General features: G+C 38.3%; 1 protein-coding gene across 3 annotated transcripts in view; it reads left to right on the top strand.

The window, feature by feature from the left end:
* The window catches only part of EFEMP1 (EGF containing fibulin extracellular matrix protein 1), a 57,121-nt gene extending 40,070 nt beyond the window's left edge, over nt 1-17,051 (top strand). For all 3 annotated transcript variants that reach the window (XM_044263995.1, XM_044263994.1, XM_044263996.1), the window contains 7 exons: nt 608-730; nt 4,663-4,782; nt 5,758-5,877; nt 6,998-7,117; nt 11,543-11,666; nt 11,751-11,946; nt 16,422-17,051. In XM_044263995.1, the coding sequence (XP_044119930.1) occupies nt 608-730; nt 4,663-4,782; nt 5,758-5,877; nt 6,998-7,117; nt 11,543-11,666; nt 11,751-11,946; nt 16,422-16,583 (965 nt within the window). In that variant the 3' untranslated portion in view covers nt 16,584-17,051. The remainder of the gene's footprint in view (nt 1-607; nt 731-4,662; nt 4,783-5,757; nt 5,878-6,997; nt 7,118-11,542; nt 11,667-11,750; nt 11,947-16,421) is intronic.
* Nucleotides 17,052-27,807: the final 10,756 nt, after the last annotated feature.

Here is a 27,807-nt window from a genome sequence, read left to right as displayed (position 1 = left end):
AAAAGCAAGTATTATACAATTTACACTAGAACACATAAAAAACATTATATATTCTAATGGATACACTGTATATTCTAAAGAATGGATTTATAATAAAAATATAAAAACATCTCAGGGAAGGATTCACACCTACCAGGACAGTGGTAGGTGGATGCATAAAGAGATGAAAATTCACTGTCTTTAGCTGTGTCTCAAAAGTTTCATTTCTGAAAATGAAGTGAGCCAAAGCAGGCATGGCTAATGTTAGCATGGCTCCTATGAAATTATTTTCTGAACACTTGAAATCATTTATTATTTTAAACATGTCTAATATAATAAAATTACAGAGTATTGTTTTAAGAATAAAGTAAAAACTTTCTTTAAGAAAAAGTATGATGACAATTCAACAGAGGGAAGGTAGTTAATGGTACTGCAATTGTATCATGACAGATGGCAGCTAGACTTGCGGTGAGTATGAGGTATTGTATGGAGTTGTCGAACCACTATGTTTGTACACCTGAGACTAATGTCACTTATGTGTCAACTATACTCCTTTGGGTTTTTTTAAATGGAGGAATAGTAACATCTGCACAACCAACTCAAGCTCTGTGCTGGCTATCTTTACCAGATATAGACGAGTGCACTGCAGGGACTCACAACTGCAGAACTGACCAAGTGTGCATCAATTTACGAGGCTCCTTCACCTGTCAGTGCCTCCCGGGGTACCAGAAGCGAGGAGAGCAGTGTGTAGGTAAGTACAGCAGAGCAGTAACCCAGATCCTGTTCTTGACTTCTTACTTGTTTAAACCTCAGTCATTCAGAACAAAGCATTCCTATTTATTTGGAGAGGGATAGCTAACAACTGATTATTCTTTCATTGACTCCTGGTCCATTTTCCACATTAACAAGAAAGAGCTAGCTTTAAAGGGTGAGCATATGTTGGATATCAGAGTGTTGCCTACATGTTAGACTAAGCAAAAGCAAAAATTTGGAGTATGAATGGGATCACAAAAGCAACCAAGAAAATAATTTTAAATTAGCTGTTTGGAGGCTGTAGCACCACAACATTGATTATGTGACCTTCATTCACTAGTTCATAAAACAGCATAGCTTATAGGGCACATGGTGAGGTTCAAATCCAAGCTCTACTCCTGACTCGTGTTGAGGCTTTGGACAAATGACTTACATACTCAGGAGCTCATGCGTGGGAGTGCTTAGAGCCGCGACGAGTCCTGGGTAGAAGAGCTGTGTACTATCATTGTGTGACGAGTTGACAGACACATACAAAATATTCATTATGTTGCACATGGGTGCAGTCCTGGGAAGGCAAAGCCAAGTCCATCACGTGCCTCCACTTGAGAGCTCTACTTGAGCTACCTGAGGGCGGGGGTCAGGTCTGGTTTATGTCACTACTGTTTCCCCAGAACCTGAAAAGTGCCTGCCAAGTAGATGCTCTGTGCATTTTTTTTTTTTTTAAGATTTTATTTATCTGACAGACAGAGATCACAAGTAGGCAGAGAGGCAGGCAGAGAGAGAGGAGGAAGCAGGCTTCCCGCTGAACAGAGAGCCCAATGAGGGCCTTGATCCCAGGACCCTGGGATCATGACCCGAGCCGAAAGCAGAGGCTTTAACCCACTGAGCCACCCTGGTGCCCTGCTCTGTGCATTTTTTAATGACTGGAAGAACACACTGTGAGGAGATTGACTGGCAAATGAGAAGTGAACAGTAAAAAGTAAATGTGTTCTAAGTTCAGTCAAGAGGTTCATCCTGCAATAGGAGTAAAACTTTCTTACTGACTCCCTGTGTCAATTCTATCTATATGATATTAATAGCAATTTACATACCACCTTTTAACATACATCAGTGAGGAGTCTTTATTTCCTCTTTGGAACAGAGGATAAGAGTGTGGGGACAGGAAGCTAGCATTAATTTTCGCCTGAGAACGTTCACTGTCGATGTCAAGAATGTCAACACTGAGCCCGTCATGGGCCCTGTCCCAGTTCTGCTCACCACAGGGCTTTGTCCAGGTACTGGGGCAAATGCTCAGCCTCTGAGGAAGGCCCAGGCCTTGTGTGACTGAAGCTGTGATTTAGGAGAAGACTGTGTAGAAAACACCACAGGCACCAAAGTTTTGCCTGAAGGATTAGTCAGGAAAATAAACAATTGAGGGTGTAAAAAGTACAGAAAAAGAACTAACTCAACCTACTATGGGAGCAATTAAAGGGAGTAAAATGTATGACCATAGCCCTATATGATAGAGCAGGAGGAAATGTTCTTAAATTCAGATCTAATTATGTGGCATCCCTGCTGTTCCCCTCACCCACAGAACCAAATCCACATCATCAACAGAACGTCTAAGGTCTTCTTCCATCAGATTCTTGCCCAGCTCTGTTGTATTGACACATTTCTCCCCCCAGAATATTACACTGCAGGCTTGTCCACTAGTTATAGTTCCCCACATACATCACACAGTTTCACACTTTAGTGCCTCTACATAAAATCTTTCAGCACCAGGAACATGAAGCCCTGGCAAACTCCTATTCAGTTTCCAAATCCCAGCTCAGGGTCACTTCCTCTCGGTAGTCTTCCATGATTTACCCAGCCGTGATTAGTTACTCCCTCCTCTACCTCACTACTTCTCAAATCTAAATGAGTCTTTCTTTCTTTTATTTTTTTTAAATTTTCAGTCTGTTGCTGGTCAATACTATTATACAGTACAGTAAAAATGTTGTGGTAACACAAATGGCTATTCCTAAACATATCCTCAATTTCTGTAGTTATTTGTTGCAGACTGGTCCAAATAGTACATGGACCAACAGTAGTCAGCAGATCACACCTTGAGCAGAATGGTGCTTTCTGTCCCTTGTATAGCTTTCTACCGTTGATCTTATCATTCCATGCAATAATATGTACTGTATGTATTTATCATCATTATAAAACTATAGTGCCAAACACAGTGCTTGGAAATAACAATGATTCACTGGATGTTCACTGGTTGAGAAGACAGGCATCATTTATTCATCAAGTATTTACTGAGCGCTTACTGTGTACCAGATACTATTCTAAGTGCTGGGCCTACATTTTACAGAATCACGCTCTTCACGGAACTGTTAAAAGGGACCATTTATACAAATTAGCTGTCAATACTGGCAACTGGCTATAGTACTGGGTAGTAGGAAGAACTATGCTAAAATTGGTCTTAATTAGTATAAAGTCTACACTCACTCAACTGATGTTTATTGAGCACCTACTATGCCAGACCCTGTTCCAGGTATTAAGCACACAGCAGTGAACAGACAAAAAATTTCCTACCTTCACCTAAAGAGGAGACAGGTATTATTTGCCAAGCATTATAGTGAGGGAGACAAGAAGCAAATAAACACATAACACAATGGGAAGGAGTGTCAGTGGCTACAGAGAAAGAAAAAATGGTTACAAAGCAGTAAAAAAGGACAGATGCGACTGAAGAAGCCATTTCATATGGATGGACAGAGGTGGCCTCCCTGAGATGACATCTGAGCAGACACCTCAATAAATGAGGTGGAAAGCCATGCCAATGTCATTACCTTTTATTTCAATATTGAAGTGAAATCAAATATATTTGGCAGTCTATTAATAATAGCTGCCATTTATTTTTACCTGTTTTTTACGAGGAAGTTTGTCTATATAATTTCATGTTATCCTCCCCAAAAGTCTACCACACTGTTGGGTTACCACTTACAGAAGAGGAAATAGAAGCTCTGAGAGGTTAAGACCATGCTAGGAAGTGCCAGAACAAAGAGTCATCCCAGGTTACCCTGAGGTCACTTGAGCATAGTTTCAGTCAGAGGGACTCAGCATAAAGTATTGTTTTGTTTTCATTTTTTACCATAAGGTAGTGTCCCTGCTGTCTTACTCTGTAGATGCATGATTGTTATTTTAAGTTACACACACCATGTTAGAGTTGTCACAAAGTGTAGAGTTAATGAAATTTTATTATGCTTCTAAGATGTTGATCCTACTCCACACATTCTCAACTGACCATTTTATAGTTGGAAATATTTATCTGAGAAGAACACGGCCTGGAACATTTCACCAGAGTGTCAGAGGGCACTCTCAAGAGGTAATTTGTTTAGCATCCTCCTCCTTCCACAGTGTTCTTTCATTTGGTTCTCACAGAAATGTCGTAAGATACACATAGCAAGCATTACTATCCACATTTTACAAAAGAAAAAAACCAAGAAGCCAAATGTTTATATTATTTGGCCAACGTCACCAGCTGAGCGGCAGGCCATGCCTCCTTTCTCTTAGTTTTATGCTACATCCGTTGATTCTTCCATAGTCCCTTTTTCCCTTCTGTAATTACAGATAATCTTTTAGATCCCCAAACTGACATACATATTCATATATATATATATATATATATATATGAGATAGTCTTCATTGTTTTTCTGTCTTTAAATCTCAACCCACTCAACCAGTTTTATGAAGTCTTTGTTTTTAACATCTCACTCAACTGCAAAATGCAAACCAAAATATATTTTTTAAAAGCAAACCCTAATTTAGAAAGAGAGGGAGAGAATTACCTTGAAAATGAGATTTTTCTCCAGCTAGGTTTTCTAAATAATGTTCCAGTGAGAACTAAAGAGCTAACAGCTGTGGATAGTCAATAACGTGGTTCTCTTTGTGTGCCTGATAATCTAGACATAGATGAATGCACCATCCCTCCATATTGCCACCAAAGATGTGTGAACACACCAGGATCATTTTATTGCCAGTGCAGTCCTGGATTTCAGTTGGCCGCAAACAACTATACCTGCGTAGGTAAGATTTGGGGAAACTGCCATAGTGACTGATTTCTGTCTTCAAAACAAACATCAGGGCATGTTGCAATATTTCCAGTTTTCTGTGCTCTTGAGTGAACTGGTATTATCTTCCCTACGTAAAGCTGAAAAGACAATAACGAATCTGTTTCTTAAAACACATCAAGATGTGAATGGAAAACTTTGTTAACCTTGGTGTTAGTTATCCTCTGTGGGTGTATCAAAGATATAAAAAACTACAGATCAATTGATATACACACACTAATTAGTCAACAGTGTGTGATATAAATGCTGAAGGTGCCAATGGGTTATTGTAAGTCCAAGTACATAAATTTTCACTGAAAGTGCATCTGATTTTTACATGCTGCTTCTCCCCTTTCAGAATGCAGTGTCATAGCACACAGTTTTAGGATTGGCATGACATGGAAAGAATCTAGTGCAGGAAAAATGCCTTTTCACAATATTTTCAGTGCCTTAGAGCATTGCAAAACTCTGTATGGGTCTCAACGGCTTATGTTATAATTGTAATGGAATTTAACAGAACCCATTTAAAAAGTAATAAATAGCACAGATAAATCTTCACCACAGCATGCTGAGAGACTGTATCAATATGAATGTCTTCTATCAATTATTTATAGACTTGGCACTTCGCGTCTGAACAACAATAAAAAGAAAATAGATACTGGAATGTATATTTATTAGAATCATTAAATTCTTTTGGAAAGATTCATCAAACACAAAACTAACTGTCATTCCCAGAAAGAAATATTCTGGTATTTCTAAAAGAAGTACATGACAGACGTTTGAAGTTATTCCAACAAATATGAAACCTGAGTGGATATTCTCCAGTGAGCTTCTGCAGGGCAAAGAATCCAACCCAGGAATCATTCACTTATCATTAGATGACATAAGTACAAAAAATCAAGGATATGTTTTAAGACATAGATATATAAATGTATATAATGTTTCCTTTCAGATATAAATGAATGTGATGCTAGCAATCAATGTGCTCAGCAATGCTACAACATTCTCGGCTCATTCATCTGTCAGTGCAATCAAGGATATGAGCTGAGCAGTGACAGGCTTAACTGTGAAGGTAAAATATTTTCCAAATAATTTGTAATAACAGTTCAATCTGTATAATTGCTGTTGCTTTATCCAATTTTGTACCTGTTTATGAAAACAAATTTTTCACCATGGAAATTCTATTTTAAAATCCAGATAATTAAGTTCAATTATAACATTGCCTTTTTAGCATGTTATAAAGAGAAAGGAGAAGGAACAAAATAATTGAAGTATTAGATGTAGGCTGAGTCTAATAATTAGAGGGGGTGTTCCAGTGTCTTGTTTCTCAAAGTGATCTGATGGCCAGCGGCACTGACACCTCCTTGTCTCTACTTGGGAGAAATACAGATGTCAGGCCCCAGACCAGACCTACTGAGTCAGATGCTGCATTTAACAAGAATCCCAGGTGGCTGGTATGCACATTTAAATTTGAAGAGAGATAATCGCATGTCAAAAACGTTAGAATATGAACCAAGAGGCCTGTCCTCTAGTCTTCCTCCTGCCACTGTGTGACTTGGACACATTTCTTAAGTTGCCTCGGTTTCACTTTCCACATGAGTAAAAAGAGGGCCATTTAATTGGAAGGATGACCTTCAGAGTCCATTGCCCATGCATGTTCCACTGTGCAATTCAGAAGGCACAAGACATCCTGAGGGGGGTGTCATTGACATTTGAGGTCTCTGACTTCCTCCCAGCTTTACTTGGGGCCACGAAGGTCATACCCCACCCAGGGAGGCCTCATATCATGCCACTATACTCAAATCCAAAAGGGACTGGCTCTGGACAGCTGCCTCTGCACATCTGAGCAAACTACAAGGACATCACCAATTGAGAAATGCAAAGCATTCTTCCCCTTAATTCCCAATTCATTCAGTCTGCTCAGTTGGTATGGTTAGGTCCAAGATTTGCCAAACATTCATCAGTGATTGACTAAAACTGATGGTAAAAAAAAAAAACTCTTTGTGTGGTGAAGTTCTAGAGGAAATGAGCTGATATTATAGAATTTTCCCTCAAGCATCTTACAAAGTATTATATTTCTGTTTTCGAGTTTGCAATATTTTTACCCTCTTACTTTATCTTTAAAATTATTACCAAAGTAGTGACCTGTAAGCTTTTCAACTCTGTGTCCCTGCTCTTGTCTGATTCAATAGACATTGATGAATGCAGAACCTCAAGCTACCTGTGTCAGTATCAGTGTGTCAATGAACCTGGGAAATTCTCATGTATGTGCCCCCAGGGATACCAAGTGGTGAGAAGTAGAACCTGTCAGGGTGAGTTTATTGTTTTCATATCTGTTAAGTGTTCATTTTTAACCAGAAAAAACAGTGAGAAACTTTTAAGATTCTCTTCCATAGACTTTCATTTTTTCTCTCTTGAATAAAATCTGAGCTCTTTTTTCCTTTGTTCATATTACAATATGCACATCTCATAAAAAGGGAATTATTCAGTTAACACTGACTTTTTAAAAGATTTATTTATGTATTTATTTGAGAGAGAGTGCGCGCATGCAAGCATGAGAAGGGGGAGGGTCAGAGGGAGAAGCAGACTCCCTGAGGAGCAGGGCGCCCTATGCAGGACTCGATCCCAGGACTCCAGGATCATGACCCAAGCCAAAGGCGGTCGCTTAACCAACTGAGCTACCAGGCACCTCAACACTGACTTCTTAAAACTTAAAGTAATTGTTTTTCTTTCTTAAAGTACAAAAAAATTTAATAAAATATTGATACCTCTTCTATATAGCCTACGTAATCTCTATCATACACATCTTCTAATCACCTGACCAAAAAGATTAAATTAGGGACGCCTGGGTGGCGCAGTTGGTTGGACGACTGCCTTCGGCTCAGGGCGTGATCCTGGAGTCCCGGGATCGAGTCCCACATCAGGCTCCCAGCTCCATGGGGAGTCTGCTTCGCTCTCTGACCTTCTCCCCTCTCATGCTCTCTCTCACTGTCTCTCTCTCTCAAATAAATAAATAAATAAATCTTTAAAAAAAAAAAGATTAAATTATTAAAATATTTCACCATGAGTTTGAGTCTAGAGAATAAAATTAATATGCGGGTTAGGCAAACCTCAAACCAGTCTCATATCCTCTTAAACACCAAGATTATAAACTAGGTAGTAATTTAGGTGCTGAGAAAATCAGCCTCATGTGTATTTAAATGTGCTTAAATTCTTCACCAAAAAACTATTGATCCAAAAATAGCTAATATCCTAGGATCCAGTTTTAAAATAAACATTCAGGTGGTCTTCATACCTACATACCTCAATGCTACATGTAGTTTCAAATTTTTTTAAGAGGGAAAATTTGCTCAGTTAAAATCAAAAGTATAGTTAATCCTAGAAAAGCTAGAATAGACACTTACATTTACATAAAGCAGTGAAAGAGTGGGGGAAATGACTGAACTTTAAGACAGAAAAATTTTTTTTTGAGTCCTAGCTGTACCACCTTCTAGCTGTATAATCTTGAACAAATTATCAAACATCTCTAAGCCTCAACTTTCTCATTTGGAAAAGGGAGTTGTGAGCATGAAATGAGATAACATACATAAAAATTATTTGTAAACTATAAAGCCTTATAATCCAAGGTGTTTTCATAAAACTTACTTAGCAACACAAGTGATTAGTAGCAAATCTGCCCTAGAAAGTCCCCTTTAATCAAAACTGAGAAAAGACATTACAATGGTAGTAAAATCCTTTAAGAAAGGAAAAAAATCAAGGAAAGGAAACATTAGGGATTCTCAGTCTACATCATGATTTTACAGGAGAATATTAACTCAGAGAAACACCCAGGACCTGGGATTTTATAGTATGCATATGATCATTCAACTAGACTCCAACCACTAAGTATGAGCATAATCAGAATGCCATTCATTGCACAATGAACACCTTTATACCCCTTTCCAGGGTCCTAGAGACTCTAATGCTAATTGTGGAAAAACATTGCATTCCAGTGATTTTATTTTCTGAGCCTGAAACCTTTAAAATGAATATTACATGGAGGAAAATGTTAGCCAATGGGATATCTTAACCCGTTTCCCTGGAGTCCTTCAAATAAATGTCTCTGTGTTTCTGATCATAAGTGGATTTGGTACTCAGCAAAAGACAGAAGTAAATTAACATACAGTAGAATCTTACCTGCCTACTCTATGTGTATGGAAACGTATCCATTACAATTAAAGGAGTAAAATGCACTGGAATTGCAAATAAGGGATTCATGAGTGTCATATCTTGAAGCTATGCAGCTCCAGAATGTTTAGTTAAGCCAAAACATTTTTATGAGAGAGACTTAACATTCTTTTAAGGTACAAAGCAATTGGTTTTCTCCACTAAAATTATCTCTTCCCAAACTCATTCATAGACTAAAGTAAAACCAAAAGGCTTATTTTGAGGATGAAATAACTGTGCTCATTTCCACAACCTTGCAAAAATGAAAACTCTGTGTGTTTGGGTGGAAGGGGGACACAGAGAAGGAGACAGAGAAACAGAAACAGAGAATATATATACACACAGATGCACATTCATAAAATATTTTAATACTATTGATAATTCCTGAAAAACATTCCAGAAGGATTAAGATATTGATTATGCGAGGCTCTAAATTAATGGAAGTAATCAATGAAATTATTACATAACGTTTCCTTTTGCCATTCTTGGTCTCTATATCACAAACCAGTCTTAGTTTAACTTGTAGCTAACAGCATCTTTATTTTTCAGAGAAGTCAAGAATATTGAAAGGACAAGTCAATTACGATTTCTTCTAAGGGATCTAAATTCTTTCTTTAGCCATAGCCAGTCCAAAAGAAGACACTTTGTATAACTGACCGTTGGAAACTCTCGGAAATTTTCCAGTCTCCTCTTAGGTTCCAGATAGTTTTGGCCAGTTTGGAAACTAAAAGAATTTTTTTTTCCTCTGAAGAAAAGGCATGGAATTATTTTCATTTAGAAGATGTACTATCTTACAGTGGAAAGATGCCTGTTACTACCTGTTTGAACTTGAGCCACTTATTTAACCCTTATTTGTTTTTCCTCCATGTCAAGTAGAGATAATATCTCTCTCACCTATGTCTACATGATTTGTGTGAAGAGCAACTTAGTTCATTTCATATTTCTTTTTTTTTTTTTTAAAGATTTTATTTATTTATTTGACAGGCAGGGAAATCACAAGTAGGCAGAGAAGCAGGCAGAGAGAGAAGAGGAAACAGGCTTCCCGCGGAGCAGAGAGCCCGATGCGGGGCTCGATCCCAGTACTCTGGGATCATGACCTGAGCCGAAGGCAGAGGCCTTAACCCACTGAGCCACTCAGGCGCCACAGTTCATTTCATATTTCTTAAAAGCCAGGTGCCCCTGAGTGCATTAGTGCTTGGTGATAAGGGGATGTAAAGATGGATACCATAGTCCTGCCCTAAAGGGGTTTATAAGCTAATGAGAAGGTTAAGACAAACATGCAGATTTCAATAATGCAAAGAAGAGAGCATTAAAGGCCCCCCCAAAAAGAACATGGGGTATGAGAATTCTGATAGGAAAAACAGATTTAACCCCAGCAGCTAGCCCTTTCCTGGCTTGCAGCAGGGATTTGGCAAATCACGTATGAAATGAGTAAATAAATGAACGAAAGTGTCTGGTTAACTGAAGCAGAAAGATTCAGAAAAGCCTTATAATGGATAAAATTTAAATCATTATTCAAATGTAAAGGGAGGTAGACATAGCCAGGGATGTGAATATTAATATAGTTTTCATTGCTGCTGTTGTAATAGTAAATATAATGGCTCTCTAGTGGAAGTGTTCTCTCAGATATCATCTGGAGGTTCCTAATTCCCAAGTCCCAAACCAGTCTGTATCCAGCCTGGCCTTCTCACAGCCCTCTTTTTCTGGGACTGTCTCCCTTTCTGGCTTACTTGCACTGCCTTTTCCTGGCTTGCCTCTCACCACAGGCCCTTCTTTAATTCACCTTCTTCCACACTGTCTCTAAATAGCTATGCCACTTAAGGTGCAACAGATCCAGACAGATTCAGGTTGATTGGGGGATCTGGGCTAAGTTTAATGTGCTTTTAGACGTGAGACTGAGTAGGACCTGAGTTAGTTGCATTTAATTGAGGACAGATGTAGCTGAGTCATTCCAAGCAGATTTGTGTATATGTATCATTTTATGATCTTTTTATCAAGCACCTATTGTTCATCTGTTGAATTCAAAGCCAGACATTAGCCATTGACAGACCTTATATAAAAGTGAAAGACAACAATTCTTGCCGGTGGGGAGATTATAATTTAGTTAAGAATATAGATATGGTAATAGTTAATTATAAGATAAAATGGACTTAAATAAGAGATGGATAAGTGCACTGAACGATTAGAATAAATTCTGCCTGGAGGGTTAGAAGGCTGAGGAAAGAAGAGGCTTCTCAATTTGGCCTTGAAGTGTGCTGGTTAGATGAGATTTTTATCATTAGGGTGAGGAGGGCCTTCTCACTGGGAAAGCAGCAAGCAAAACCAAAGGAGAGGGCATTTGACTGACTCAGGAGCTTCCCAGAAAGGTAAAGCCTCGAGGTGTGGTTTTGGTAAGCAAGGATGCGGGTGGAGACTTGATGCTCTGGGACTAGATTACACGGCCCAAGGGAAGCACAGCACAAGAAGTGAAGCTGCGAAGTATTATACAATTTTCTCACATCAGTAAATTCTTTAATCTTATGTGTTTACAGACATAAATGAGTGTGAGACCACAAATGAATGTCGGGAAGATGAAATGTGTTGGAATTACCATGGTGGCTTCCGTTGCTACCCGCGAAATCCTTGTCAAGATCCCTATGTTCTAACATCAGAGAAGTAAGAAAAATCAGAGCTTTTGAAAGTGAGAAGCTTCTGATCTTACCACACTAAACTGGGAAATACTTTTGTTTTTCTCTGCAGCCGATGTGTTTGCCCAGTCTCAAGTGCGCTGTGCCGAGAACTTCCCCAGTCTATAGTCTACAAGTACATGAGCATCCGATCGGATAGGTCTGTGCCGTCAGACATCTTCCAGATACAGGCCACAACCATTTATGCCAACACCATCAATACTTTTCGGATTAAATCTGGAAATGAAAATGGAGAGTTCTACCTAAGAGTGAGTAGTACCCTGAGGGCAGCCGTAGCTGTTGGGACAGGTGCAAGTTTGCTGTGGTTTGGCAGTATTCACTTGGAAGGAAAGCTAACATTTAAGGAGTTTGTGTGCATTATCTCACTGGATCCTCCTGGTAACACTGTCAGATAGATACTGTTACTTCTTCTCCATTTTTGCAGAACAATGAGACACATATTTAGTAGCTTCTCTAAAGTCACTCAGATACCAAGTTGAAGGCTCTAATGGAGTTGTGTGTGACCAGTAGAACACAAGCCTACACACATACATACTCCAAATAGATACCACAAATCAGTGATAGTTCTTTCATTGTACATAGAAAAAAATAATGCCTGGAGAGCTTTTCAAAAACCATAAATTCCTTGTTGTTACATCTGCAAGATGATTTACATTCACAACAAAACCGAATCCTAGAAGCCTCTGAGCAATGACCCCAACCCCTGGCGCCAAATATGCCAATAGTTGCAGCCTTCTTGCAAACTTCCAGGCAGACAATGTGAGGTCACCTTTGAGTTTTCCATTTCTTTCATTGCCTATATGAAATCTTTCTCTCAATTCTGCCGTTTCTTTCTTCATGGTTATCTTTGCTTCCACTTGCCCCTGCCTCTCTTCCTTTAAACTGGCTCTTGTACCCCCTCATCCCTCTAAGGGCTTCCAAGCAGATCTCTCTGACTCCAGTGCCTCAGCCTTCCAGGCCCCAGGCAACATCTCAGCAAGGTCATTTTAGGTGAAAATCCTGACATATTTTAAATAGGGCTCACCACTTCATGTGCAAATGATGGCACCCCACCAAGCAGTTTGCAGGGTTCCGGTAACTGTTTCACCCTAAGGATGTTATTCATCAAGTTATAATTTTCTCAAAACTCCTTTGGGCACTTTTCATTTTTAATCAAATTTTAAAGTCAATATTTCATTTTAAGAACATGAAAAATAAATTGGGAAATTCATCCTTGTGGTAAAGTTTACAGATTTTTAATGTTTACATGTTTATCCCATTCTTTGATATATTAAGTTCCCTTCCAACTCCAGAATTATGTGATTCTGCTTCTTTGCCAGTAAATTAGAAATGATTAATTTCTCATGACCAACTTCTGAAGAGAAAAATCCAACCCAAAATTTATTACTGTTCTTTTTTTCTAATAGCTAAGAATAAACTTCTTTAACATTTGATGCTTTAAATTTGAGATATACTAGATATTTGTAAGAAGTTTACTCTAAATGAATTTGATGCAGTTCAGATAATTCCAGTTTAATAATTCTAGCTCAAACAAATAACATTATTTGTAACCCATAGCAATAAAATAGGTTCATCTCAAAATCTTTTTTAAAAAGTTTTCCACTTTGAACTTTTAGCTATTATTTAAGAAAATAAAATTACTAGCATAATCAACAAACAGTTAAGCAAAGTTCCAGCATTTTATTTTCCTTGCAATAAACATAGCACTTTTAAAAGTTTTATGATTCATATCAGTGCATTTATCGACTAGATATTTTCAAGTATAAATTCTCACAGTGTTTTTCTCACATAAAATCTTTTTCCATGAATGATATAAAACTTTGGCAATTTTGCTAATCCCAGAGTTAAATATTAAAGTATTTGAAATAAAAAGTCATTTTAAGATTATTTCTTATCATATAATTGAAAAAGTAGTTGGGTTAAATCATACAAAATTTTTCTACTGAAAATCCACTTGTGTAGAGGGTATTTGATGAATTAAAATCAACAATCAGACCTTAATTAAGCTCCTACTGTATGCTCAGTCCCATGCCAGGTGCATGTAATATATATTTCCTTACTTTAAAGAGCTTTAAATATTACATGTGGCAAAAGTTAACATCTATGGGGGGAGAAAGGGAGCATTTTTGTGTTTGTTTAGTTCCATGGTCCAAGACATCAAATAATTAATGTTGGCTGGAACAGTTAAAGATTGTTTCTTGATGGTCATGATACTGGACATGATCTTTGAAGGATCTATAGAATATAGGATTTTATTTATATTCCTTTTAGGAGAATACTGAGAAAACCTTTTTCCTTAGAAAAGAGGATATAGTGTAAAGAAGTAGTACATAAAACTGAAGGTAGAATACCATTTTGCCCATCCGTACCACCCAGTATCTATGCCTTATTGAGCCTATTTTCTTGTATGGTCTACAGTGTGGGTATAATGAAAGCAGACTGTCTGTTCACTCTTCTATACTCAGCCCAAGAAATATAGCTGGCACAGAGCAGTTGTTCAAAAAATATTTTTAAATGATTGAATTAATTCAACTAGTGCCTTCAAGGTATTACTATTACCTTCAAGGGTCAAGCACCATGCTGGGTCCTAGAGATACAACAGTGAATAAAACCAAGCCAATCCCTGTCCCATTGGAGCTCATGGCCAAGACACTGAGCAAGTGCTCTCAAGTATGCTGAATATTACATTGTTGCAAGTGTTCATGAGTGCCTACCCAGTCAACTGCTAAGAAGATAGAAGCGGTCCTGAACCCTCTGAAAAAGTGGACTTAAGCTGAAGACCGGCAGTTGAAGACTAGCAAATGGAAGGAGTAAAAAGCAGTCCAGTTGGTCTGAAACCCCCGAGTACTGCCAGTGGAGTCGCTTGAGAGGATCCTGGAGAGATGAGCAGGGTGCAGATCACAGAATACCTTAAAGATCATATTACGGTTTCAGGTAGAGGAATGGCTGGCAGATTGTCATGTTAAAAAATGATGCCTGGCTACACTGCAGAGCCTGGATTGGAGTGGGACAAGAATAGAAATGAAGAGACCAGTTAGTAGTTCAAGAGAATGGGGTACTACGGCAGTAGCAGTGAGTCCAAAAACAGTGGAGAGATTTATGAAGATATAGGAAGAACTACCTGACTTGGTGAATCATTGGCTATGGTGAGGTGGAGGAAGAGGAGGCACCAAGATAGCACCAAAGCAACATAAGTTTCTGTTATGAGCAACAGTAAATGATTATGGAGCCATTTATTAAGATAGGGAAGAAGGAGCCAGTATAGAGAGGAAAGTGAGTTCAGTCTGGACATCCTTTCAGCTTGGACCCTTCTTTTAAGTAGGTGGCCTCACCTCCTACTCTCCTGAAACAGCTGAGGCCAAGAGACATGAATTACCTGAACTTTCCACTCATCCCCTACAAATTTAGGTTCATGTGTCCTCCTTCTTACCTTCTCCCTTGAGTTTTCCAAAGATGAGGTTTTACTTCTGTCAATCAAGGCCAATTCACCACCTATATTCTTGCTTCCATCTCCTCTAGAACTTTTTTCCATCAAACTCCCATCTACCTCCTACGTATTCAACTTGCCTCCCTGTACATGTTGCCCTCTCTCTCCTCTCCCTTCCCACCCAAGTTTCCTAAAACACAGCCTATAAACACAGTCTTTGAATTCTTACTTCCTAGTCACCCTTCAATATTCTGTTCCCATTACCCTACTGAAGTTGCTCTGAAAAAAGCCACCAATAACATCCATACTGCCACCTCCAGAGGGCATTTTTCAGTTCCAGTCTCCTTCAGCCTCACTATTCTTTTGGATACTGCTGGCCATTCGTCTGTTTCCCACTTCATCATCTGTTTCTTCTCAGCTTCCCTCAGTGGCTTCTTCTCTGCCCACTCCTTAAATAGTGGCTTCTCTTAGTTCCAGTCTTACCACATATACATTTTCTCCCCTGGTTTAAATGTCCACCCATTGGACATTAACTGTTAAATCCTAACCCACTGTCTGTACCCCTGCTTTCCTCTGGCATTCAGATTCACACATCTGCTTGCCTGCCTGCCTGCCTGCCTGCTCCTCCAATTTACCTACTCTCCAGTACCCATTACATTCTTCATCAAAATGAATGAGTTTCTCCTGAACATACTTCTTTATAAAACTTCCAATTATATTTGGTGACTCTCCTCAGACATTAAAAAGTCTCCCCTCAATGCTTCAAGGTTCCTCCTCTTTTTCCCTGTATTTTTTACCTTTGTGTGTCTTCTTTATGTATATCCTACATAACCTCATGTATCTTAGCATTTGCTATTTTCTATTGAAATTAACTATTTACATATTTACATTTCTTTGGCTACTAGAATGTAAACAAATGCATAATGCTAAGAAGTGAAAGGTAATAACATTCTTTACTTGCTCAAAAAAATTATCAGATTTTCACCTGAACTACAGTCTTTAAAAAGGCTGGTACTACTCAGTAAAAGTGAAGAGAAACATTAACAGAGAGGGATGAACAGAAAACACAGAACTATCAAGAAAGCAGGTCCCAGGACCATGGAACTAATGACTATGTGTGGACAAGGGGGAAAGAACCAAGAAAGGTCAAAACCAAGAAGGAATTAAGTAGTGACTTTTATCCTACCCTCAAAATTCTTCCCCTAATTCTTATAGGACTTGGTATACACTTAAATAATAGAAACTTCAGTTCAAGAAAAATTATTCTCTCCCTCCCTCTTTTTTCTTTTATTTTAGCAAACAAGTCCTGTAAGTGCAATGCTTGTGCTGGTGAAGTCGCTATCAGGACCAAGAGAATATATCGTGGACCTGGAGATGCTAACCGTGAACAGTATAGGAACCTTCCGCACAAGCTCAGTGTTAAGATTGACAATAATAGTGGGGCCATTTTCATTTTAGTCTTTTCAAAGAGTCCACTATAGGCATTTAAATCAGCCAAAGAATATTGTTACCATAAAGCACTATTTTATTTATAGACGTATCTAGTACATCTACATCTATATGCCGTACACTCACCAGTGATTCAAACAATTACACCATGGTATAAAGTGGGCATTTAATCTGTAAAGATTCAAAGTTTGTCTTTATTACTGTATATAAATTAGACATTAATCCACTAAACTGGTCTTCTTCAAGAGAGCTAAGCATACCCTAGCCAATGAAACTTGGATTCTTTTCTGTCAAAGTGGATCAAAGCAATGATTATTTTCTGTGGTGCGTAAGGAAACTTAGCACAGCTCCACTGACAGTCTCATAAGGAGGCAACCACCATAACACTGAACAGCATGCAAGTTCAAGAATGAATTTTTTAACTGCTTTTTAAGAAAATGGAAAAAGTCAATAAAGATATATTTCTTTAGAAAATGAGGATCTACCATATTTGTGTTGCTTTTATTTTCATTATCAGTCTAAACACAGTTGTTTATTACTTACTTAGTAATAAATAATTATTGTATATTTGCTCATTTCTGTTGAATATTTTAAATTTGGTCAGAAATTTTGTATTGTGAATGTGAACAAAACAGTAAGCAAAATTCCCAAAGTGAATAAGTTATCCATAGAACAATTATTATACTGAGACATCACAGAGGGATAAGAAAACAAATCATTTTAAAACTATATTGGAGTTGACCTGAAGAAGCAAATTTTTTTGTCAGTATTTGTCAGTTCAAGCTCCTGTAATAAAATACTATAGACTGGGTGACTCATAGATGACAGAAATTTATTTCTTCCAGCCTAGAGGCTGGAAGTCTAAGATCAAAGTTCCAGCATGGTCACGTTCTGATGAGAGCAGTCCTCCGGGTTGCAGACTTGTATATTCACATGCTAGAAAGAGAGTGAGAGGGTTCTCTTGAAGTCGTTTTGTAAGAGTACTAATCTCATTGATGAGGGCTCCACCCTTATGACCTAATTACCTCTCAAAGGCCTCAACTTGTAATGCTATCACATTGGAAGTTAGGATTTCAACATTCGGGGAGGACAAAAAGCTCAATGTATAACACTCAATAAATGTAAGTACATCCCTGAATTCAGGTCTTCCACAAGATGTAGAGCAAAATGAAGAATGGGTATTAATAGGTACTGTACTGAGGAAACTTTAGCTTCTGAATAAAATTAAAACTCTAGAGATTCACTTATAACTAAAATTCTCATCTTTATATGTGAGGCTCACAGAGGAAGAAAATGAGAATGGTTCTTATTCTTAGCATCCAGAGTGACCGTGAACTAAAGCAAGCCGCCCTCCCTCTGAATTCAAAGGAAAGGTTTTATGTATTATTTGTTTAAAGTGTAACTGCTTCACTTTGATGTATCATATTTTTAAATAAAAATAAATATTCTTTTAGAGGATCACTCTATCTTTGGAGGATTTTTTAAGTGTAACCAGTAACAGTCAATATCATTTTGTCTGGGGAAAAAAATTAATTATAGCTGCTAGAACAAGAACGTCCATTTGGGTTTTTTTCTAATAGATAATCTCGGAGATAAGGGAGGAGGAAAGACTGCTAAAATCATACCACAAGAAGGGGGCAGCCAATTTTCTCTTATATCCGGTTTCAAAACACATATGAGTAACCTCTGACACCCAGGCAAGCTCAGCCCTGAAACAGGTGTTTCTCAAGGTGTTGACTAAATGTGCAGTAGTTGTCAAAAAGTCAGTTCACCAAGAAATCAAGAAACACAAACTTCTTATGTGAACAGGGGATGGGCTTTTGTTAAAGGGGCGTAGAAACGGACATCAGAGAACAGGTCTGGCCAAGAGCCATACTAAGAAGCAGAACGAACAGCAGCCCCAACACAGCAGGGCTGGTGAGGGTGTTCCCGTCACTCCGCCCACAGGAGTACTTGCAGTCCAGATAAATGAAGGCTTGATCTAAACTTCTCTGTTTTTAATCAGTCTATTGATTTCTCTACAGATAGATAGAGTTCTCAAATCAGTGATGGGAATGGAGAGAGTTTAAAAAGAAAGTGTAAGACCTCTAATAACTTTCACTTTTAAGTAAGAAGACAGTTTCTTATCTATAACTCTGCAAAGGATTACAGAAGAAGAAACAGAAATTTCTCTGAAATATTTATAAATAAGCCCTGGCCCTCCACCCCCACTTCTAAGCATTCATATAATATTGTAGAATTACATATTACTATTATATAATTATATCCTATATATTATGGAATAATATATTTGATATTATATGTTATGTAAATATATAAGTAAATAAATTATTTCTGTTATGTAATTAAGATATAAAACATGTTATAATATATAAGAATTTTTAAACTGCATTTTTATAATAATAATAATAAAATAATTAATAGATAGATAGATAGATACAGAAATCATTAACTTCAGGGGCACCTGCCTGAGGCAGTCGGTTAAGCATCCAACTCTTGGTTTCAGCTCAGGTCATGATCTCAGTCCCATGTTGTGAGATTGATACCATGTTGGGCTCCCTGCTCAGCATGGAGTCTGTTTAAGACTGTCTCCCTCTGCCCTTCCTCCCTCTCTAAAATAAATAAAGAAATCATAAAAAGGAAAGAAACTAAAAGAAAGCATTAACTATAGGCAAAATGGCTGCACTTTCATCCCAAAGCCTAGCCCTATTCACAAATCATAGATCAGAAGGGTTGATACAATGAAATGTCACTGATGCGATTCCCTTATTAATTGTAAAGTACACAATACAATTCATTTAAAAGTGTACAATTAAGTGACTTTAAGTATATTATGCAAATATCAACACTATCTAGTCCCATACCCATTAAACACCCCATATTCATTAGCAGTAACATCTCATTCCCCAGTCCACAAAGAAGCAGGAGTTACCACTAATCTAGTTTCTGTCTTTGAATTTGTCTTTCTGGACACTTCATAAATATAGAGTCATACAAGAGATACCCTTTTGTGGCTTTTTCACTTAGCCTGATATTTTTAAATTTCAGCCATATTGTAGCATGTATCAGTACTTCATTCCTTTCTATGACTAAATAATATTCCATAGTGTAGACATACCACATTCTACCCTTTTGATGCTGGCAGGCCAGGTCCAAGGAGCCAGAATGGGGTCCCATAGGATAAGCCAAGAGGGTCCTTGAAGTGAGCCAGCAGGGAGTGAGAGCAGAGTTTACTGAAAACATAGAGCGGATACAGATGGAGTGTCTGGGAGCCTCAGAAAGGAAAGGTGGGAGTCTGGTCTTTGCTTGGGGTTGGAGGTTTTTGTTGAGGATTTTGGTTTGGTGTAGGTGTCCTCTTAGGCATCCAGAAACCAGTTAGAACAAAGACAAGGACTTAGGTGTTATTCCTTGAAAGCAGGGGGTCATGGCGTCAAGATGTCTAGCTCCAATGGTAGTTTAGAATATGCTTATGATGGCTTTGGTCCTTCTCTAGATGTTCTCTATTCTAAAGGAATCGTTAACTCCTTATTCTTTACAAGGAGGACATACACTATTTGCATTCTAAGGCATATGTAAAGTGGGGATACAGGTCCTAGCATGAATAAAACCAGGAAAAGAAGCAAAAAGCAGATTTTTATGGAGTCCTTCAGTTTCCCTGTTTCACATTCATCAGCTGAGGAACACAAGCTGATATGTTCTTCCCACCTGTAATTCTTTTTTGTCTTAGCTACAAAAAGGAAACTGATTCTTAGATGACTCATCCACTAATTTCACAACCTAAATCGCCCATTTTTAGTTTCATTTTTAACTAAAAAAAAAACAAAACAAAACTAGCTAGTGAAAAAAAATATATTTTTCATTCTCAGAAGCAAAATCCTGGAAAGAGATTTGGAAAGCTAACACATGATTTCTCTTACAGGTACACCAATCCTCAGTAAACAGAAAAATCTCCTGTTCTCTTTTTAATGTCATTTGAAATTCAAAATAAAGTAAACATCTTCACTAAAAACAAACCAAACCAGTAAGACAAAGACCTGCTTTGTTTTCGAACTACACATGACTCCCTCCTCCCCTTCTCAATGAGAAACACTGATTTAAACCAGCTCTCATAGATGGGAATTACAAGACAAATATATCCCAGAACCATGATTATTCAGAGGCAAACATTTATTGAGCAACTTCTATAGTAATCCTTTCCAATGTTTAAGAGTGTGATGTATTATAAAAGAACCAGTTCTAACATTAACCACTTGTAATACTTAGCTTTCTTTATCCATAAAACTGAGATATTGAAAGAAGGAGCTTTTCCAGTTTTAACAACTGTAACTAATCCCTACCCCTGGGCTGCATTGATAGATAAGTTACCTCAATTTGCCAAATTTTTTAAAGCATCTGAGCACTCCTTGTGTCCAGTGACTATTGGGAGCACTGGACATTGGTAGAAGAGAAGATTCATAGTGCCTTCCCCAGAATAGATCTTCACACTGTGGGTTCATTAATTGGGGCCAAGGACCAATTTAGCTATAATTTTTTTTTTTTTACTTTTTTTAAAAAAGATTTTTTTATTTATTTGAGAGAGAGAAAGTGAGAGAGAGCCTGAGAGGGGAGAAGGTCAGAGAGAGAAGCAGACTCCCCATGGAGGTAGGAGCTCGATGTGGGACTCCATTCCAGGACTCCGGGATCATGACCTGAGCCAAAGGCAGTTGCTTAATTGAGCCACCCAGGCGCCCTAGCTATAAATTTTTAAATCACAATTCAAAATAATTTTTTTGCTATTTGGTCTGTTAAATTATGCATGTTTTTGCTCCTTTTCACTGATACTGAAACAGAAATACTCATGTTAAATGAAAAGTCATTTTGCCTTGTTTCACCAGTGAAAAAAGTCCAGCCATGGGTTCCCACACTTCCAAACATGGTTCCCTGGAAATATGTATATTCTTAGTAAGTTTCCGTAATAAAGACACAACTGGATCATTTCCATCACTTCACCATTCTGTTAACCATTCCTGGGCTCAGAGACTTCCGCGCTCTATAACTGGACAGTTCCATTCTGACAGTGATTAGGAAAGGCCTCTTGGTTATTAAGACTGCCCCCTCCCCCAAAATAAGTTCCCTTCAGCTGCAAAATTTCCCTCTTAACTGATTTCTTTAACAAGTTGCTATCTCCACTCCCTCTAAACATAAAACCTCTTATTACATGGGTGCACTTCTTTTTAGTAACAATAACAATAATAGGATTCTAAATTCAGATGCCACCTAGTCAGGTCATTTTATTTTTAAGACTTGCTCAAGGTCACAGTTTGTTAGGCAACAGTGCTGTGCCTAGAATGCAGGTCTTCTGATTTAGATTAAGTTCTTTTCATGGACCATACTCCAAATTTCAACACCAGCAAGCAATCGCTTTCTTTCCTGCAAAGCGTCCACCCCAAATCGTGGACCAGCTTTGCTGATCGCTGTGACCAGTTGTCACCACTGCTGTTACATGAAATTGTGTTGAAATAACACAGATGCCAACCTGATTCTCATTTATTTTCTTAAACTTTAGCTGATTTGTTCTCTTTAAAAACTCCACAGAGGCAGAAGTCATCGTGTTACATGAAATACTCCTAAACTCTAGAAATTCAAAGTCAAGGACCAATCATGTAGACCTTACTATATTGGAGAGGACAGCAATTCCCAAAAGAAAAAGTCTATTGCTAAAGATCCAGATGTAGCTCTCTGCCTGGGGGAGCTTTGAGAGCAACAGTAGTGAAGAGGGAGTGAGGCTAACACTCTCCTGGTTCAGAAGCTGAGCCAAAACACTTCCTTCCATAGGATTAGTATAAAGTTAGGGGGTTTTGTATAGATTATTGCCATTCCTTGACATTGGTTAATATTCATTAGGGGACTTTTTTTTCACAGTTTAAAATGAGCACTTTATTGGCAAATAGGTAGGCATTCTGTTTGTGAATTTCCCATTATCCGGTTCAGTGACCTTGATCAAGCCACTTCATCTCTGTGGCCTTCAGTTACCTCACCTGAGAAGTGGGCATGGGTTTTGATGAATGTACTCTAAGGTGCCTTCTAACATTAGGTGATTTTTGAAGGAATAAAAAATGAACATCATCACCCAGAGTAAGATAAGATGCCTCATTTTATTAACAACTCAGTCCTCTGTGGGGTTTTTAGTTCGTTCACACTGTGTTTAAAAAAAAAATGGCAAAAACAAGTAGGGCTTTTAAAATTGTAATTTAATGAAACAAGATGGGATCGGGAGGGAGACAAACCATAAGAGACTCAACCTTACAAAACAAACTGGGGGGGGTAGGTAGGGAGAGGAAGGTGGGGTTATGGACATTGGGGAGGGGTATGTGCTATGGTGAGTGCTATGAAGTGTGTAAACCTGGCGATTCACAGACCTGTACCCCTGGGGCTAATAATACATTATATGTTTATTAAAAAAAACCCTGTAATTTAAAAATATAAATATTGAAGGGTAGAAATCAGTTGGAAACCAATCCCCATATCGAATAAATAAAGTCTTCTTTACCACTTTGCCTCTACAAGGGAGATGTTTTAGTGAAGCCAAATGATGGAAATAGGAAGATTGTTCAGCATCCTAAGACCACCTGAACACAGCCCAGTGGGATTATTATTTTTGGGAAGCTTCACAAATACAAGTTTATTATTGAATCCTGTTTCCATGACTCCAAGATGTTGCTTATGTTTTGAACAGCAGTGTATGCTTCTAACTTTCTAACTCTTCTTTTAAAATATAGAACAGCTGCTGGTCTGCTCATATGGTATGCATAAGAAGCCCACAAGGGACAAAACCTTCCATTAATATGTCGAATTATTTTTAACAGACTTATATTTCTATCCCGAATAATCTTCTCAGAAAGATGGCACATTTCCATCCTCCCAGCTGGGGGGAGCACCTGCAAAATACAAACTCAAACTGTGACACATCTGGTACCAAAAAAACCAATCTTGTTTCATCTGGCCAGCAGACTAAAATATCAAGATCGTTGAACAGAAACAAGGCTAAAAGTTAACTGCCTCTTGTATGTAGTCAACACAGATGTCTAGTTAAGCTGTTTATATTGTAAGCGCATGTGTATGTTAATGGAGCACAGACCCCTTTAATGAGCAGAGTCAGAATACAAATGCAGGAGAATTTTAAAGACCTGAATGCAAGAATTCAGTTCTTTTTTATCTTCCCATAGAAACTAAATTAGTTTCTGCAGAATCTCAGCATTATTTTTAAACAGATGCATATAACACAAATAATTTTGTTGCATTTTCTTGGTATCTCCAAATTGTTTATTTCCTTTAAAACCTATATTCCATCTTTTTGTATTTTAATATTTAGATTACATTTCTCTCTTTGAGTGGTAAATTACTTGCCTGTGACTTAAAATAAACCAGGTGTCTTGGTTTGTATTGCCCGCAAAGCAGAACCTGACGTAAGAATTGAGTGTGGATAGTTTGAGAGGTTAACTCGGAAAGAACAGGGAAGGAAGTGGGGAAAATGAGTCAGGGAGAGGAGAGATGCCAATAAATGAGTTAATGAGTAAACCACTACTATAGATAACTGGTGCACATTTCCTCTAGGGAGCCTCTGAGAAATCTTGTGGAACTTACCTCAAAAGCATCCCACCAGAAGCTGCCTAGCTGCCTAGGCTGGGCCATTTATCTACTAACTTCCAACTCTGTTGTGGGGGTTGCCCCAGGGGCACTAAAACCACACCCACTTATAACTGCCTGCAGAAGGATACTGTCAGGGAGCTAGAAATTTCAAATGCAGCCCCAGTAAACTCAAGTGACTGAAAGGAATTGGAGGAGGCATGAAAATCTGCTGACTGAGGTCAGCTCAATGCGTGATGAGTCTGACACCTGAAGCATGCATAACTGACTGGATGGCTTCAAATCACATGAACCTCTTTCCTGACTTTTTTTTTTGTTGTTGATTCTCCATCTTTTTTTGTTTTCTTTCTTACTCTACCTTTCTCTTCTTCTACTCTAGTTTTCCTCTCCAAGAATCACCTACCTCACAAGTGAGGGACCAACCACATCCAAGACACATGGTTCTGAAATAGACGCAAAGACATATAAGAAGTTATGTAAAGTGGAATCATATGGTTAACACCATGAGCCTGTGAGATTCCAAAGCACATCACAAGTCCAATTACAGACTACTGTATAAAACTGGTTGACCTGGGTGGGTCAGTGGGTTAAAGCCTCTGCCTTCAGCTCAGGTCATGTTCCCGGAGTCCTGGGATCGAGACCCACATCGGGCTCTCTGCTCAGCGGGGAGCCTGCTTCCTCCTCTCTCTCTGCCTGCCTCTCTGCCTACTTGTGATCTCTATCTGTCAAATAAATAAATAAAATCTTAAAAAAAAAAAAAAAAAACTGGTTGCCCTTCAGGGCTTTGCGTTAAGCATCTGCCCTGAGCTCAGGTCATGATCCCAGAGTCCTGGGATCGAGCCCCTCATCGGGCTCCCTGCTCAGCAGAGAGCCTGCTTCTCCCTCTCCTTCTGACTGCTGTTCCCCTGCTTGTGCTCTCTCTCTCTCTCTCTCTCTCTGTCAAATAAATAAATAAAATCTTTAAAAAAAAAAAAACTGGTTGCCCTTCAAAGGTGAACTTTCAGAGAAGCTAATGAAGCTTAATCTTTAAGACCCTTCCCATACACTAGTCTCTTCCAAGGTCCTGAATGGACCTAGCAATGTGTTCACATGGTCATATTTTTGTAAAATTTGCAAGAGTAATATATTTCAGTTGAATTGATTAGGACTGCTCTTTCTGCTTAGCCTCTGCCTGCTTCCTGCCTGCCCCTCCTCCTTTATCACATCATATTTATTTTCATGGTGGATGGCACTGGAGTGGTCACAAGCATTTTTGGGAATCTAACCTGGAAAAATTAAGTTAGGAGGGTGCATTTGGTTTGAGTTTAGTGGGATATATATATATATATATATATAGTCACTTCTATATATAGTTAATTTCAGTTCCTGTCTGATTTCAGAAATATTCCTACTACCCTCTGTGTTGACAGCATGCACAAAGGCTCAAGGCCAATCCAATGGTCCTATCACAATACAATGTGTCCTAACATCTTAGCGTCCAGAACCAGTGTAGGTAGTAGAAGAAAAACAAGTTTTGATAAACTGGAAGAGGACCAGAATTGATGCAGGTTAGAAAGTTATGCCAGGAGCCCGAGAAAAGATGTGTTCACTTGGACAAAGTGTTGGTGGAGAGCATGAAGAGAAGGTAACAAATTCAATACACATAGGAGACAATGAATTCAATAATGGCTTGGACATAGACAGTGAGAGAGCTAGGTTTCTGGCTCCCATAACGTGATAGGCAGGCAACTGTTTACAAGCAGAGATTCAGAAATTTAAACTCCTTTCATTTTGGGGCTCTGTCATCTTCAAATGTCTTCCAAGGTCACTGTGCTCATCTACATCAAAAGATGGATCAATGATGGATGGAATGTGAAAACTTTTTATGAGACAGGCCTGGAAGTGGCTTTCATCACCATGCTCATTTTCCTTTGAAAAGCTGGGAAATAGAGTCTGGCTGTGTCCAGGAAGATAAGAAAATGGGTTTGGTCACTAGCTAGCAGTATCTACCTCAATGGTGAAGCTAGCAAATGAGTATATTCTTTATTCTAGGAATGGGAGTGTTCCACTGGAAAAGAGAATAATTTTCTTTTCATCCTTTTTGAGGGGGTGTAGAGCATGCTAGTGGGGGGGTACAGAGAGGAGGGCCACAGAAAGAAAGGAAGAGAGAATCTTAAGCAGGCTCCATGCTTAGCGTGGAGCAGGGCTCAATCTCATGACCCTGAGATCATGTCCTGAGCTGACGTCAAGAGTCAGATTCTTAACCAACTGAACCACCCAGGCACCCACTGAGAATAATTTTCTCTCAGATTTACTTTTAGCTTTACTTGGAGCTTTGTTTATTTTTTTCTGTATCCCTTCTCTATTTTTGTTTCTTTTTAAAAAAATTTTTAACAGTTTTATTGATATAATTTACATATCATACAAGTCATCTGTTAAAAGTATACAATTCACTAGCTTTTAGTATATTCACAGATATTTGCACCATCACAGTCAATTTTACATTTTCCCCTGCTCATATAGAAACCTTGTATCCTTTAGCTATATTCTTCCTACCCTCTACTCTACCCCTATCCCCCAGCTCTAAATGATCTCTAATCTACTTTCTATATCTATTAATTTCCCTATTCTGGACATTTAATATGAATAGAATTACATAATTTTTCAAGATTCATGCCTGTTGTAGCATGTGGCAGTTCTCCATTCCTTTTTATGGCCACATAATATTCCATCCTCTGGCTACACTCCATTCTGTTTATCCATTCTTTAGCTGATGGACTTTTGGGTTGTTTCCACTTTTTGGCTATTATGAATAATGCTGCTATAAACATTTGTGTACAAGTTTTTGTATAGGCATATATTTTTATGTCTCCTGGATATAGTGTCTCTAATGCTCCAAGTATTCCTGTGACCTGTTATTATTATCCCCCACCTTTTTTTGGAAAAAGAGAGAGACAGCATGAGCAGGGGAAGATGCAGAGGGAGAGAAAGAGAGAGAAAATTCTGAACAGGCTCAATGCCCAGCACAGGTATCGATCCACAAGCATGAGATCATGACCTGAGCAGAAACCAAGAGTCAGACACTTAGACTGAGCCACCCAGGCATCCCTGTTATCTTCTTTTGCACAAGTGGAAACAGGATTGTGAGGTTAGGTTACTTGTGCAAAGTCTCATGACCTTATAAGGCAGAGCCAGGCCGTAAACCTTGTGATGCTACTTCTCTCTAGATCAGCTCTTCTCAGATGGTTTCTAAGCTTTCCTTTTAAGGATATCTAAGAAATTACACAGAAGTAATAATTGCCATTTAAATATGTTCACACACACCACCAGCCATTTACCTGTCATCTCCCTAAATGTTCACATATTTCCTAAAGTGCATCCAGAAAATACAATTCTTACAAATGTAATAGCCTGCATGGAATTAGCACTACGTCCATATTTTACATCATTTTTTGAGTCACATTTTCTCACTTTGTCCCAAATTACACTTACCTTTCTTTTTTTTCTCTTCAAATTTTTATTTAAATTCTAGTTATTGTCCTTCTAATACATAGCGTAGGTAGTTGTTTGGAATCGCAAAGACCATCCCCAGAACATCCATTAACTTAATCATCTTGAGGTAGATCTC

The sequence above is a fragment of the Neovison vison genome, chromosome 8 (assembly GCF_020171115.1).
Source record: "Neovison vison isolate M4711 chromosome 8, ASM_NN_V1, whole genome shotgun sequence".
Taxonomy (NCBI): domain Eukaryota; kingdom Metazoa; phylum Chordata; class Mammalia; order Carnivora; family Mustelidae; genus Neogale; species Neogale vison.
This window is presented reverse-complemented; position numbering and strand designations above follow the sequence as displayed.